Source organism: Adiantum capillus-veneris, chromosome 9, assembly GCF_014529385.1.
Source record: "Adiantum capillus-veneris isolate H3 chromosome 9, ASM1452938v2, whole genome shotgun sequence".
NCBI lineage: Eukaryota > Viridiplantae > Streptophyta > Polypodiopsida > Polypodiales > Pteridaceae > Adiantum > Adiantum capillus-veneris.
This window is the reverse complement of record NC_140939.1, coordinates 543,165-558,298: the sequence shown is the minus strand read 5'-3', so window position 1 is coordinate 558,298 and position 15,134 is coordinate 543,165. Positions and strand designations below refer to the sequence as shown.

The following is a 15,134-nucleotide window of genomic DNA, read 5'->3' as shown; positions in this document are numbered from 1 at the left end:
CATGACTCCATGTCAACGAGGATCCAAGTAGACTCGAAGTGGTACACATTCAGAAGCATACCACATAAGCCAAAGTCCACATAACCTAACATAGCTATGTGTATATCAAACAACCATAGCTTTGTGCATGGTTCGAACAACCATACCACGTACAAGTGTGGCCTTCGTTGCCGCCTCCATCGAGAACGGCGGACTTTGAAAGTGTCACGTGTACATCTAACCCTATGTGCATGTGGACAAGCTAACTCCTACTTCTAGGGTTTAGGACAGCTTAGGAACAGTGTTATGGCACCCTTCTGAGCCTATACGAAGGACCTGCATGCCTAGGCATCTAGTTGCATACCCTCTGATTGCACATGAGCACAGCTAGTGTCTGGTAGGTGTAAGCACTGGGGAGTGATCCCATACAGATCATTAGTACTACCAAGCCTCGGTAGTTTCACGCATACGAAGCACCTCTTATTAGTAGGTTCTTAAACTTATTAATAGTTGACATTTATCCACCATTTGTAGAATTGTGGGGTTTTATTATGCCTTGCTAGACCCAGCCTTGATTACATATAAAGGTGGCCCTCACAGTCACCATTAAATCATCGAAATTCAGTACCCACAATACCCTATAGGCAGCCAGCCCATCAGTACACATCCCCTAGCGTCTTTCAGCATGGTAGCAGAACCAGCCATCACCCCTCAAAGGCCAGCGTTTCCGTTTTCAGCATCCATAGCCCGATCCCATCAGCATCTAGGACCATTGTATCAGCATTCGTGCAATCTAAAGCAAATACCTCTTTAGGGATAGAGAGGGGGCCCTTGGAGGGGGATTTGAGACCCATCCATTGTTAGTTTTCTCTTTCTCTCCTTCACTCACAGTATCACTCTCTCGTCTCTGTAGTCTTTGCATCTCTCTCATGACATAAAAGGAACTCTCTCATTCAGTAAAAGGAACCTTGAGTACGCATTGAGCACTCATCCTGAGCATTCACCATCATTCGTTTCCGCTGCACATTACAGAAAGTGACTCCCAAGTACATATAGGATTTCACATACTCAACTGGCTCTCCCCAAAATCTATCCTCGAAACGTGACTTGCAATTGTGATCTGGTTACCCATGCTTGTGTGGTGTCGAACAGCAGAACTTTAGTTTTGTCAAGTTCACTGCGAGGTCTCCATCCACACAGAAGGATTCTGATGCATCTAGATGTTTTTGTACTCCTGACTAACTCCACAATTTCATCTGCATATAATAGAATGTCATCCTGAGAGGTCTCATATGGAGAGGGAGAAAATATTGGGTTTCTTATCTTGCAACTCAGGACTTCCATCATGTCATAAAATCTTGAGCCTTGGGACTTGGGCGAGAGGATGAGCAATAAGCCAGCGTTGACTGCATTCCACTACCTATCACTCACCTTTCACCAGTCCCCCAGCTGATCAGACCACCATATGCCTAAGCCTCCTATTAAGCGCTTGTCTACCATCCGGCACAACAATATCTCAATAACAGCAGCAGTATGTGTAACATGCCACTTCAACCATACATGAACTGCATGCGATCGTTAATTGGAGTCGTGTTAGATTGATTATCCTTGTAATAACATATAAAGTGAAGCCTTCTTGCTATCTCGTCCATTGACTAGAGGGAAAAGGGACTTATGTGGCTGTTAGGAAATGGTCAAAGTTGGTATCACCATGCTGAGGAGAATATCACGACAATGTGCTGTGGTTTAAACATTCAAATGAGGTGTTACCTCCACCAAACACTGCTCAAAAACATCTGCCACCATTCGCTCCTAGAAAAAACAGACTGAACTAGGTAAGCCATATTGCTGGAATTTCAGACATTAAAAGGCCTATAAATAGTAACTGACAAAAATAAATGAGTGTCACCAATCTAGGTTCTCTTTACCATCCATCCTGCTATCAAAGGAAGTTCGCTGACATTGACACCATGTGTAGATAGTGGTCGAGCAGTCATTTGCACGTAAGGAGAATTTTCAAAGCACACACGAGCACGACTAACGAAAGGCCAACCTTTTGAGAATTTTAGCCCAACGCGAACCTACCATACAGAAATTCTCATCAAATAGCTCCAAAATAGCTTGGAAAAGTACAAAATCGTTGCTCAAGAACATCTTTTACAATTCATACCGTTCCTTCAATCTGTAGCCTTGAAATATGTATGTTGGTCTTAATACCAAGACCTAGGCGCCTCTTCATTTGCACACTTAAAACTGCATTCATGTTTTCTGCTGGTGCAAAGTCCAAATATAAATCCATAACCTGCAATATAAAGAGGTGCCATTATAATGCTGAATCGAAAACCTGCAAAAGAGAAAGGGTACATGGAAATAGTTACCAGATCATCATCTCCTGAAGTAGTCCTTAGGGTACGGACACCCATGAACCTCGGTGGATTTTGCCCCAACTCCAGACGCTGCAGTGTGGCTCTCCTCTACAATCAGAAATTGAAAATTAACAGTCAAAACTTCTTTACTGACTGTTTTAATGAACAAGGCCACCTCAGTTGGCCAAAAGGATAATAGGTCCATAGAGTGCAACCATAGAGTTTTCAGTCACCAATGTGTAAAGTATCTAATATGATATGATCCCTCTCTCAGAATGGGTATTAAAAAGAATGCATTGTTGAAAGTCACTCTCATTGATCCCACAAGCATTTCCAAGCTCACATATGGTGAGAAATCAGTAGAGGATGATGAAAAGAGACCCCCCAAGGCAAGATAAGGCTAGGAAAGCTTCAAAATGCTGCAAAATCAGAGTTTTCAGCCCCCAAAAGTGCCCTAAAAGCTCAAACTCGCAGATTCTCCTCCAAGTCTTTTTGACTTGCCACTGGTTAAAATTTTCAATTTGGTGAAAGCGCTTTAATTTAAGTTGTAAGTGTGTGTGAACACACATTTATTTATGTTCCAGATGACTTTTTGGTTGCCCAAGACTTCAGGCCTAAGATTTTTCTGATCTCAAAAAGAGGATTATACGTACCACCTATTCACAAGCCACAATAAGTGTCAGAAAATAGCATACGCACAGTTTCGGGCGCCGTCCCCTTTTCCCGAAACTATTCACAGCATTCATGCAAGAAGGCAGCATGTAAAAATAGGGCACGCAAGCACATATATATCTATGCAATGCAACACTGGTATGGACAGTTCCCGTTCGTGAGTCTATGACAAGACGATGCTCCCATGCCAAGTACATAATGATACTAGACCCTACAGAAAGCTAGCCCACGTGGAACTGTCGAGCATGTACATGTGAGCACAAGCTCCAGTGGAAAGCCAAGTCGATTGTTCCTCACATGAACTCAAGGTTGAAAACCCGACCTTCTAATGGTAATCTAGGAGCATTTGATTGCATCAAAATTGATGAGTTAGATGCATTTACATTGAATTTTGCAGTTCCACTTTGCTCCATGTTTTTCTTTGTAGGAACACAAAGTCTACGAACACCTAGAAAACGGTGTCAAATTATGAGGCATCTTCAATTGATTTTTCCTCATTGCGAGCATTGCATATAAACTGCAATGAGGGACCCTTTGAGTAGTCAAAAGGGTGACAAGACACTGAAGGGGTTGGACTACAAAGCGAAGCAAAAGATGACACCATCAACATTGTCTGTAACAACTTTCTTGAGGCCAAGGGGAGGAGTGAGAAATAGAAAAGGAGGCAATAAAGTTTGAGATCCCCTACTCTTCGAGGATGTCCAAAAGGATACGGAGGTAAAAGTAAGTTTTTGGGCTGAAGTACTAAGAGGCACATCAAGAAGGTGATCAAAGGTTTCAAAGGGAGCTCAGCATAAACTGTTGAAATACAACTATTGTCAAGGAATGTATGAAATATGTTAGATGACTATACACCATCCTTGTGAAACTTGAGGGGCATACATGATACATCAAAAGCTTAAGCCACAGCTCTCTGCCTAAAGCTTGGCTGAAAAGAGGAGGAGCAAAGCCACGAGAGAGAAGAAGGAAACCTCCTACTCTAGGTTACTATTCTTGCTTTCATGGAACCAACCAAGTGTGTGAGTTCTCTCTTTCTGATCCACAGGAAAACTGTAGAGCACTTGCTGCTGCAGCAACCCCCTAGTATTGAAATTCTATATACTTCGTTCAAGCATGAAACATTGGGTTCTTGGCAATCACCATGCAGTCTCAGGAAATGCCAACTCCCCAAGTAATATCTGCAGCCATATGCCTTCACAAGCAGTGAAACAAGCTGCTCTGTGCTTCGCTTCTATCAATGAAGGCACCATCATTCTTGCTGCTCCAAGAAATCGGTCCCAAGCCTGACTATGAAAACTAGTCCTGAGGTAGAGCGCCAAGAATCTCAGTTACCAGCCCATACTCCAAAGTGCCAGAGATGTACCGTAAAGTACACAAAGCACACTCTCAATGCCGCTGTCGAGGCTTTGTCGAAGAATAACTCAGCACTGAAAACTTAAAAGGCAACAATGGGAGTACGTCAACCATACAAGGCAGCCCACAACATTCCAATACAGAGACCCATCAACCAGGGATGAGGGATCGAGTAAAGATTCATTCTCCCTGGGCTCAAGAGGAGTGTCGTTGGATCTGTTAAGAATGTCTCAGGAAGACTTCCAGTAAGGGAATACTTCCTGAATTTGTCGAGAATGTCTCAGGAAGACTTCCAGTGGAGAGTCCTGGATCTGCAGGTCATCCTGAATTTGTCAAGAATGTCTCAAGAAGACTTCCAGTAAGAGAAGAAAACACCCCATGGGGTCTAACAGCTCTCAAAACCAAGGAAGAACTGTAGGTGCCCAAGAATGGTCGTCTCAAAAGCTGACTCAAGTGATTGCATGATGCTCCAAATCTTGTTGAACCATGAACTTGTAAGAGGACGTCATCACCATACACAATAATGATGGGAACCCATAAACTGTGGGAAGCAACGTAGCAATTCAAATCCCAAAGAGAATGGTGTAGCCCGATACATGTGAAGAAATCATCAATCCTCCGGTACCAAGCTCTAGGGACCTGCTTGAGGCCATACAGTGCCTTGTGCAATCGATATACATGACCCTCCTTGCCTGCAACCCTGAAGCCAGGGCCCAAGCCGCTGCTTCACATAAACCTCTATGGTGAGAGAGCAATTGAGAAACGCACTCTTTGTCCATCTGAAAGGTAGGCCAACCGTGATAGGTAGCTAATGTGATCATTGATTCTCCATCAGTTTGTGGATGAAACGAAGATGAGAAATTTAGCGTAGTGTCCATGTTCTCAAACAATGCCTTCCAGAAAAGACTCGTCATACTTGGATCCCTGTCATTGACAATTGACTGAGGCGTCCCGTGATACTTAAAAGATAATGCTCATGAATATCTTGACCATGTGTTCTGGCTTTATCTTCTTCCTAACAGGAATGAAATACTGAACCTAAAAATGATAGTCCAAACCCCATCATTTCCTGTTTGTGTTCTTGGAAGATCAAAGATAAAGTCCATCGCTATGCTTTCCCATGGCCTATCAAGGATTGGCAATGGTTGCAACAATCCTGGTTGCTTTTGCCTGTTAAATTTGACTTTTTGCCATACTAAGCATGATCTTACAAATGTGTCAACATCTTGACATAAAGCTGGCCAATAGAACAATGCCTCAACCCCTTTTACTGTCGCATCAATTCCACGATGCCCAGCATATGGTGGAGCATGACTTTCCATCAAAACCTTTGGCCATAACTGTTTAGTAACGCATAACATTCCATGCATCATGAGAAATTCATTCTTAAGCATATAGGGCTCATGATGTTGCCCATCAACAAGCTGATCATAACTCCTTGCAAAATCTACATCTTCATTATATTGTGTCTTCATTTCGTCTAGTTCACAATGGCACCGAATTGACACTGCTGAAATTTTGGGCTTTTGTGAAAACGCATCAGCCACCATGTTCTTTTTCCCTTGCACATGCACAATCTGAAAATGGAACATTGACAAGATGTTTGCCCTGCACATGTGTTTCTCAGACAACTTCGTCTGTGTGAGAAGATATCGCAAGGTTTGATGATCTGTTTGGACAACAAAATCAGCCCCTAGCAGATAGTGTTTCCAACTAGTGAGAGCGTGAAATACTGCCAGCAATTCCTTCTCATGTACTTGCAGGTTTCTTTCGTTCTTCATAAGAATTCTGCTCTCATATGCGACTACTGGGCCATTTTGCATTAGAATTGCACCAAAATTGTGGCCACATGCATCACATTGAACCACAAAAGGTTTCGAAAGGTCTGGCAAAATGATTACCGGATCTGAAGTAAGCTTTCCTTTCAAGTGTTTGAAGGCTAAAGTTTCCTTGGTTGTCCACTTGAAAGTAACTCCTTTCCCTAGCAATACATGGAGTGGAGAATCAATCTCAACTAAATTTCGGATGAACCTCCTGTAGTAGGAACATAAGCCTAAAAATCTTGGAATGTCATGTACGGACTTCAAGTCTGGCCATGACCTAATTGCTTCAACTTTGGCGGGATCCATGCGTACCCCATCCTTTGAAACAATGTGCCCAAGAAAGTGAATCTCTTCCAAAAAGAATTCACTCTTCTTCGCATTAATGAGTAGCCTGTTCTTGCGTAACTCATTCAAAACCGCGGTCAAGTGATCCCTATGCTCCTCTTTAGACTTTGAGTAGAGAATCGTGTCATCAAAGAAGGTACCCACGAAGTTTTTATGTGGTCTAAATTGTTAGGTACAGCGGAAGTGAATGTTGAACTTTGCTCAAAATGAGTGCTCCGAACTGTGCTCAAGGTTCCTTTTTACTTACGGAAAGGAGAGCCTTCCGTTGCTTTAGTGAGAGAGTGCAATGGACACAAACAAAGTGGTGAACACTGTGAATGAAGGTGCATGAGACTGAGAGATAGAGAGAGAATAATACGACACCAGAATGCTGTCAAACCCTCCTCCGAAGGCCCCACTCTCTATGGCGAGAGCGGTCTACTATTGATTGCACAAATCTCTACAATGCTTTGGACTTGCCCACAATGAGGGCGACGATGAGGACGACGACGAGACGGGCTGAAATTTGAAAACGCTAATGGCTGAAATCTGCAAATCTTTATCTGTTGAATTCTGACTCTATCTTGGTGACGACAGCGATGACAACGATGCAACGACGCGCTGAAAACGTAGATACTTAAATCTGCGTTTTCCGGGCTGAAACTGCAAACTACACTGGATCTGGCTGTGCAGCGACGATCTGCTGCGAGAAGGTGAGATCTGCGAGGTTGGGAACTTCTACTGCGGAGTCTTGACGCCGAAAACTGGAAACGTTGATGCTTCTGATGGTCTTGTCGCGGAGAATCTGCAAAACGCTAGGGGACTATGCTGATCCAAAAACGCTAGGGCTGATTTGGGGTATTGCTGCAAAAACGCTAGTGATCTTGATCTGCCTACTGTGGCCAGGCTGCTGCAATGCAAAAACGCTGGCTGTCCTTGGCAAAAACGCTAGGCTGATCTTTGGCTGAAAACACTGTGTTGACTGCCGGGGGGGTCTTGCTGAGAAGGTGCCTACTGAACACTTGGTTCCTGTTGCCTCTTCTGCCAAATTATGCTAGCGCTAGGTTTCTTATCGACTTGCTTATCAAAATTCCCCTACCTAGTTTCCCAACACAAGTCACTTAATAATTATAAGTGAAAAATGGCTAAAATAGAGAAAATAGGTCTATGCGCTGTAAAAATGCTCCTGATGGGTTCTGAGCGAAATCTGATCATCATGTTGTGTGCAACCAGAGGATGTGCATCTACTCTAAGTGCCTAGTCATGCACGGACTGCGAACAGACTCACAAATGTGCCAAAACACTTCCTAAGCTAACTGAACTAAACCCTAGTCATGAAGTAGCTTGTCCACGTACACATAGGGTTAGATGTGCACGTGACATAAATATTATGTCCATCATTCTATTGAACGTGGCAGGAGCATTTGTGAGACCAAATGGCATGACAAGAAACTCATAGAGACCAGATGTTGTCCTGTCCATTAGTATTGTGGACATCTTCTGGCCTAATGCATATCTGGTGGTACCCACTCTTTAGGTCTATCCTGGTAAACAGTGACGCTCCCTCAAGCCGATCAAGGATGTCATATTCAGGGCACGATAGTCAATGCACATACGCGATGAACCATCCTTCGTCTGCACTAGGAGTACAGGCGAACAAAAGGGGATGAAATGGGCTGAATCAGCCCCTTCTCTAAAAGCTCGTTGACCTGACTCTCTCTCTGCTGGGCTGCACTAACCCTGTACGGTGGTCTATTCAGTGGACTAGAATCTGGCACAAGATCTATGGTATGATCCTCAGGTCTCTCAAGAGGTAACTCCCTTGGCAAAGATTCCGAAAAACAATCATTGAAACCACTCAGAAAAGTTGACCTATCTTTATCTAAGGTAGACAAATTAGATACAACTTCAAGTACTTCTTTTGCAAAGATCAAGTACGCAGAAAGATGATTGTTTATTAGAGGTGAAATAGTACAAGCAGAAACAATTAGAACAAACTCGCCTATAAGCTTTACATCAAGGACATGAGTCTTTCCTCTATGTACAAGGGTAATCTTTTTTGTTGTAAGTATCCACCATGGCATGCAACATGTAACACTATGGGATATTCCATAACACATCATAACCCTCAAGTGGCATAATATGAAATTCTTCCACATCCACATAACTCTGAATGTGCAAACAAAGTTTTCACAAAACGGGAGTAACAGGCTCTGAATGACCGGAGCATGCCAAACCTGCTTCACCTGTCATACCCATCTTTGCACCAATGCCCAACTTTGATGCCAATTCTGGTGATATGAAATTTGCATGGGCTCCTCAATCAAAGAAAATCAATACTGTCTGGTCTCTAACTTTGCCCCAAGCTCTGTACAATTCCGTGGCATCTATGTTTGGTTGGTCACCGATCAAATTTGGGACAAGTCCTGCACTGGGCTGGCTTCTTTTCTTTATGTTTGACTTGTCATCTTTATCCTGTGACTTCTTTTGTGGGTATTCAGTCGCAAAATGTCCCTTCTCTTCACAAATGAAGCATTTCTTGGCCTCTCGTAGAGCTTTCCTTTCTTCAAAATATTTGCCAGAAAAATGCCTTTTTTGTCCTTGTCCTCTCCTAGAAGAAGGTTTAGACTGCTTCTTGGACGTATCAGCTTCATCAGTGGAGGGTTTTCTATGTGGGAGGCACAAAAGACTTTGCTGCAGCATTGCCCTTGGCTGAAAATTGTTTGCCCTTGGACCCCTTCTTGTTTCTATTAAATCCATCGAAATCTCCTTTCGATTGATTGCTGGCCACTCTTGCATTCTCAATCAGCTGCACCAGATTCATGAAAGTAGTCTTTGTGCAGTAGTTCCTGATTTTCTTGGGCAATACGCAACAATACTTCTCAATCTGTTATGGGTCAATGGCACAAATCTATAGGAGGTTACTGGCAATAGTGCGGCCGAGAATTGTTTATTGTACTCTTCAAGGTTCGCACTCTGTTCAACATTCAGCTCGTGCCATTCCGTCATGACATCCAATTCAAAAGTATTTTTAATCCATGCAGGTGCGAAAAGCTGTTTAAACTGGACCCATGTTCTAGGGGCTTGACCCAGATTCAACAATGCGGTCCACCATTGAAGCGCACTCCCTTTCAAGAAAGTGGGAGCTTTGCACATCTTCAAAGACTCTGTGAAGTTTCCTCCAGCATAAACTGCATCAAAGTGTTGTATGAAGGTCAAAGCCTTCAGTTGATCCTCAGTTCCCCTGAAAGTTTCAAACTTCTGGGGCAGGCCCAATGAATTGTTAGGTGCAACGGAATTGAAATGGTGAAGATCTAGGTTTTACAATTCCACAAATCTTAACTTCTTTCCTTGCATTAATGATAGCTTTTAACTTGAATGATGGTTCCTTTTACTTTTCATGAAGAGAGGGAATGAGAGAGAGCAGTAGAGAAAGAGAGAGAGAGAGAGAGAGAGAGAGAGAGAGAGAGGAGGAGGAGAAGGAGGCGAATGAAACCCGAAGGGTCACAACCAACCCTCGCAAGGGTCTCCCACACCGTTGCGGATGTGGTTTTTCCTTTAGATCGCATAAATGGAATATACACACATGCAATACCTCAAGTGCAGACTCTACTGACTCGAATGGGGAATGTCGCCTCGATATCTCTTCAAGATGAAGCACCTCTGGGGATAATTTGATCCACCTTTGGATCCGTCTCAATGTGGGATTGCGGATGGCCACCAAGGAGTAGATCTAGGGCTGATTTGCACTCCTGATGTGAGAGGAATGAAGGGTTGAAAATGCAGATCTCGACAATTCCGATGATGGACAGCAATGGGAGCACTCGATACCAGCGAGGGAATGGCCGACGAGAGGCTTGATGCGGTCGTAGATTTGGTCTGTCCCTACCGAGCCTTCTACAGTGGAAGAAGCCCTTGAGCATGACTGTTGGATGTGTGCCATGCATTCTGAGTTTGACGCGATAGACGAAAACAGCAATTAGATGTTGGTTCCTCGCCTAATGAAACAAAAAGTTGTCACGACCATATAGATCTTCAAGATGAAATACGAGGCTGATGGTTCTATAAAGAAGCACAAGGCGAGACTTGTGGCTAAGGGCTTTGCACAACACCTTGGCGTGGACTTCGATGAGACTTTGCTCTTGCCGCTTGGATGACTATTATTCGGAAAGAGGAAAATTCTAGTGTCCTAGATCTGCTCAAATGTTATGTATCAGAGCACAAGGCAACTTGGGAACACAATCTCCCATTGTTTGAATATGCTTACAATAAGACTGTGCATACGTCAACAGGTAAGGCACCATTTGGATAGTAGGAGGGAGAAAGTCCCACCCATTTTGCAAAATGAGGACAAGATATTTGAGGCAGACAAGTATGTGCAAGATATGGATGAAACATACAAGCAGATAAAGATTGCTCTCGAGAAGACTCAGGCTAAGCAAAAGAAAGCTGTTGATCGTCACCATCGTGAACTTGTATTTTCACTTAGTGATTGGGTACTTTCGCGCTTTGAAAAGGCCAGGCTAAGGAAAAGAAAAGGCAAGGAATGTTTGTTTCCAAAGCTGAGTATGCAATATTATGGTTCTTTTCAGATTTCAGAAAAGATCAGCGATGTAGCTTATAGGTTGTAGCTACCAGAAGGCTGGAAAATACATAATGCATTTCATGTCAGCCTTCTAAGGCCCTTTGTTGGTGATGTGCCAGAGAATATGCTTGATGAGGAACAGCCCGAAGTGGAAGAATTGGATGAGATTCTTGATCCTGAACAGATATTGGCACATAAGGAAAGGAAGGTTAAAGAAAAGGTTGCAAGACACTAGTTGGTGAAGTTCAAGAACTATCCATCTTAGATGCTAAATAGATAGAAGAGTCTGAACTGGCTGATTCACCTCAGCTATTGCAACTATATCTTGAAGCCTTTTAGATGGAACCCATAGTGACTTGATGTTGCCCTATGGAGCAAGGTGAGAGGGTTCATGATGCTCAAAGGAGTAGTTTAGCAATTGTATCTACTCTTTCCATATAGAATTTGGCTAGAGAAGTTTGTGCTTGAGAGTACACCAGAAAACTTCTATGCTTGATATATGTGTGATAGCTAGGTTGGTGGGACTGTCTAATGGTTCAACATTACATCTCCAGAAGCATGTATATCCTTGATTCCCATCATAGAATAAATGTGATATCAGGAGACATCAGCATGTATTATTGGCATGCAAGCGAGGTCGCTTAGTATTTCAAGGGTGGGTGTGTCACCAGGAAGTGTATTTTCCTATTTCCTTCTTTACATATGTACTACATTTTTATTTATTTACTTAATTTTTTTTCCGAGAAAAAGATCCTTCAATTAGTTAATAAATGTGCCCATAGGGCTACAAACCACCTCTACTAGAGAGGGCTACATCAAAAGCATGGGGAGACTGTCCCAGTGCGTAAACAAAATATGTACAATGAGGCTAAATCACAAGATGGGAGAAGGAAAGAGCCACACAAGTGGCCGGTAATGCCATCTGGGCGCAGCCTGAACCATGGTGAAATAAGGCCCCGGGTGCCATAGTCGCAGGAAAGCCTCTTTGCGCTCCCGCATGTGGTCGGAGCTGCCCTGAAGTCTCTCGAACTCACTCCTGAGAGTATGAATCAACTCCAACCAAAAGTCACAAACACTCTCCGACGGTGGGACAGGTCGAGCCTCGAAGATGCGAAAGCAACGGGCCCGCCAAATGAACCAGAGTGCCAAGCCACAAACAAGCTCCCAATACACCTCTCTCACTGCACCACTCGTGGGGGCTAAGCTCTGCAGCAGGCTGAAGTGTAGGTCGACACCCCTGGATCATTGTCATCTTGCTGGTGGAGGATACCTCAAACTGGAGTGCAGGCCTCCAGGTCCCGTGAGGGTGGACCAGGCAGCAGCACCCCAAGTGTATTGCCGCGTTGTGGAAAGAGCTGGCATCAATTGAAGAACCCGCAGTCAAACCTGTTGTGTCATGGGGCTTTTCCCTCCTCCAATCTCGTGATTTAGCCCCATTTTGTACATATGCTGTTTTTTCATTGGGAGAGTCTCCCCTTATGATTATTGTAGCCCTCTCTAGCAGAGGTGGTTGTAGCCCTATGGGCAGTTTCATTAACTAATAGAAGGATCTCTTTCTTGGGGAAAAAAAAACAAGGGGCTGTCTCAAACGCTCCTCCGTGCAGGTGGTCTAGTGCTGCTCCAGGCCACTCCTCAGCTGCTCCCAAGACCGACGCAGGCTCGCAGGAAACTGATCCTCCAATCTCCTGCTCAGACCAACTCTGCGCATCTTTGTGAAGATCCACGTAATGGAAGGGCTCCAAGCGCCTCTTGCATGAAGCACTCGAGCTCGAAGTCAATGAAGCAAGATCTTTTCCAGGGCTCCACCCTTGGAGCAGTCCTCTCACAACAAACTTCCCAAGAAGGGCTCTGCTCTGCTGTGCTGGGTCAATCATCCCCAGCCCCCCTTGAGAACATGGTAGAGTGATGACCTACCAGGCTACTTTGGCCAGCGGGCTACTGGGTGTCGCGCGGTGACCAAAGAAAGTTCTTGATCAGCCTCTCTAGCTGGCTGATACAGGAGCTCGAGAACATCCAACAACACCTGGTTGGCCACTACAACTCTGCGTGCCAAAGAGAGCCGTTCGGTTCCTGATCAGCCTCTCTAGCTAGCTGATACAGGAGCTCGAGAAAATCCAGCAAGACGTCCAACAACACCTAGTTGGCCACTACAACTCTGCGTGCCAAAGAGAGCCGTGCTGGACTCCAATTCAACAACGTTCTCCTAATGGATAGGAGGAGGAGAGCAGTCTGCTGCTCAAGGGACAAGTTCAGGCCAACCTGACAACCCAAGTAACGAACTGCAGTTCCTGGGGGAATCCATCTAAAACCCTCATCTGGAGACCAATCACGCGTAGGAGCACTGCCAACCGAGAAAGCTACAGTCTTCCTCCAGTTGATCAGTGCACCTGATGCACAACAAAACACCTCAACAGCCTGCTCACACCTGTGCAGATTGGCCTCCTAGCCCTCCAGGTACTAGGCTGAGTCGTCAGGAAACTTAGCGTCAAGAAGCTTATTTGCCCTAATAAGAAGCTCAAGACCATGCAAACAGCCCTGCTGAGAAGTCAAAAATCTGCTTATCACCTCAGCATAGAACAAAAAGAGAAAGGGGGCAAGAGGGCAACATTGTCTGACTGAACGCGTGAGCAAGAAGCGTTCCCCTCTTCCCCCTGCCAAGAGCACCTGACTGTGCGCACGCCTGTAGAGAGCTGACACACCTCTAATCCAAGAATCTGAGAAACCCATCCTGCGTAGAGTGCCTTCCAGGAAGTCCCAATCAACTCTATCATAGGCCTTCTCAAAATCGAGAAGGAGTATCACCAGATCCTCTCCTCGGAGACTCGTGAGAGCAGACGCCTCCCAAAAAGTGAAGATTTTGTCGAGGATACTACGCTCCTTGACAAGACCTGTCTGAGTCCCATGTATAATGCTTTCTAGGAGTGCAAGCTCAGAGCATTTGCTAGAATTTTCAGGATGAGTTGAGGATGGTAATGGGTTGCCACTGTCGAATCTCATCCAAGGAGCCTCCCTCCTTGGGAATCAGGTAGACCAAGCGCTCACTCATGCTGTCAGGCATCTCGCTAGTGTGCAAAACGTACTGGAATGCGCTACAAAGATCTGAACAAGGCAAGTCCACGTACTCCAAGAAAAAGCTAGGAGTCAACCCATCCTCCCCTGGACAGCTACCTCGGTAGAGTGCTCTGGGGTCTTGTGGAGCTCCTCTAGTTGGAGGCGAAGCTCAAGTCTCTATCGCATCTCCTCGGTAACAAGGCAAACGCAGTTGTGCCCAAACCTGCTCTCTGCATGCATCTTGGCGCTCTGATTGTGGCTCAGCTGACAACAGATAGCGGTAGAAATCGGTAGCAACTGCACACATATACTCAGGCTCTGAAGAAATTGACCCATCAAGTCTCTTGAAGTGACTAACACTTGTGTGTGCATGGCGTGGCCTCACTGTCTCAAAGAACTCCCCAGTCACTTTGTCACCTACCTGGATCCACTGAGATGCATGTTGGTGGAACGCAAACTCATGGCGCTGCTCCTCAATGCCCTCCCTAGCCCGCTGCAACTGCTCCTCCAACCATGGACTGTCTGGATGCTACTCGTGTATCCTCTATAGGTAAACAATGCCTCGTCGAAGACGCTTCTCCTCCATGGCTGCAACCAAGCGAGTTGCAGATTCCTGAAGGAAGAAGCGACTAAGCTCTTCCAGCACAGAGGCCACTCTACCAGCAGGGGTGTCCTGCATGTCCAAACTCTCTGTCCAATGTGCCTCCACCCGCTCTCTAAGCTCTAAATCCAGCAAGATCCTCTCAAGGATGCATAGCATCGCACCCCCCTCCTTTGTCTGTCTGTCACAGTGAGAATCATTGGCGCATGGACAAAAAAGTAGTCCCTACGAGAATGGAAACAGATCCCCCAATGTCAACAGATCCCCCCATGTCAGTAGAAGCGATCTATCCGAGATAGATTCACTCCTCCTACCCTGCGATTAGAGCGAGAGAAAGAAAGGCTGTCTAGGGGTCTCACAAAGCCTGAGTGCTGCCAAAC

At 44.9% G+C, this 15,134-nt stretch overlaps 1 protein-coding gene across 3 annotated transcripts in view; it reads right to left on the bottom strand.

Moving 5' to 3' along the window:
• Nucleotides 1–15,134, bottom strand: part of LOC147450014 (C2 domain-containing protein At1g53590-like) — a 189,893-nt gene that overhangs the window by 95,113 nt on the left and 79,646 nt on the right. For 2 of the 3 annotated variants that reach the window (XM_086519382.1, XM_086519384.1), the window contains exons 4-7: nucleotides 2,358–2,453; nucleotides 2,150–2,281; nucleotides 1,908–2,060; nucleotides 1,750–1,791 (exon numbers count right to left, since the gene is read on the bottom strand). In XM_086519382.1, the coding sequence (XP_086375508.1) occupies nucleotides 1,750–1,791; nucleotides 1,908–2,060; nucleotides 2,150–2,281; nucleotides 2,358–2,453 (423 nt within the window). The remainder of the gene's footprint in view (nucleotides 1–1,749; nucleotides 1,792–1,907; nucleotides 2,061–2,149; nucleotides 2,282–2,357; nucleotides 2,454–15,134) is intronic. The other variant, XM_086519383.1, reaches the window with a different exon arrangement.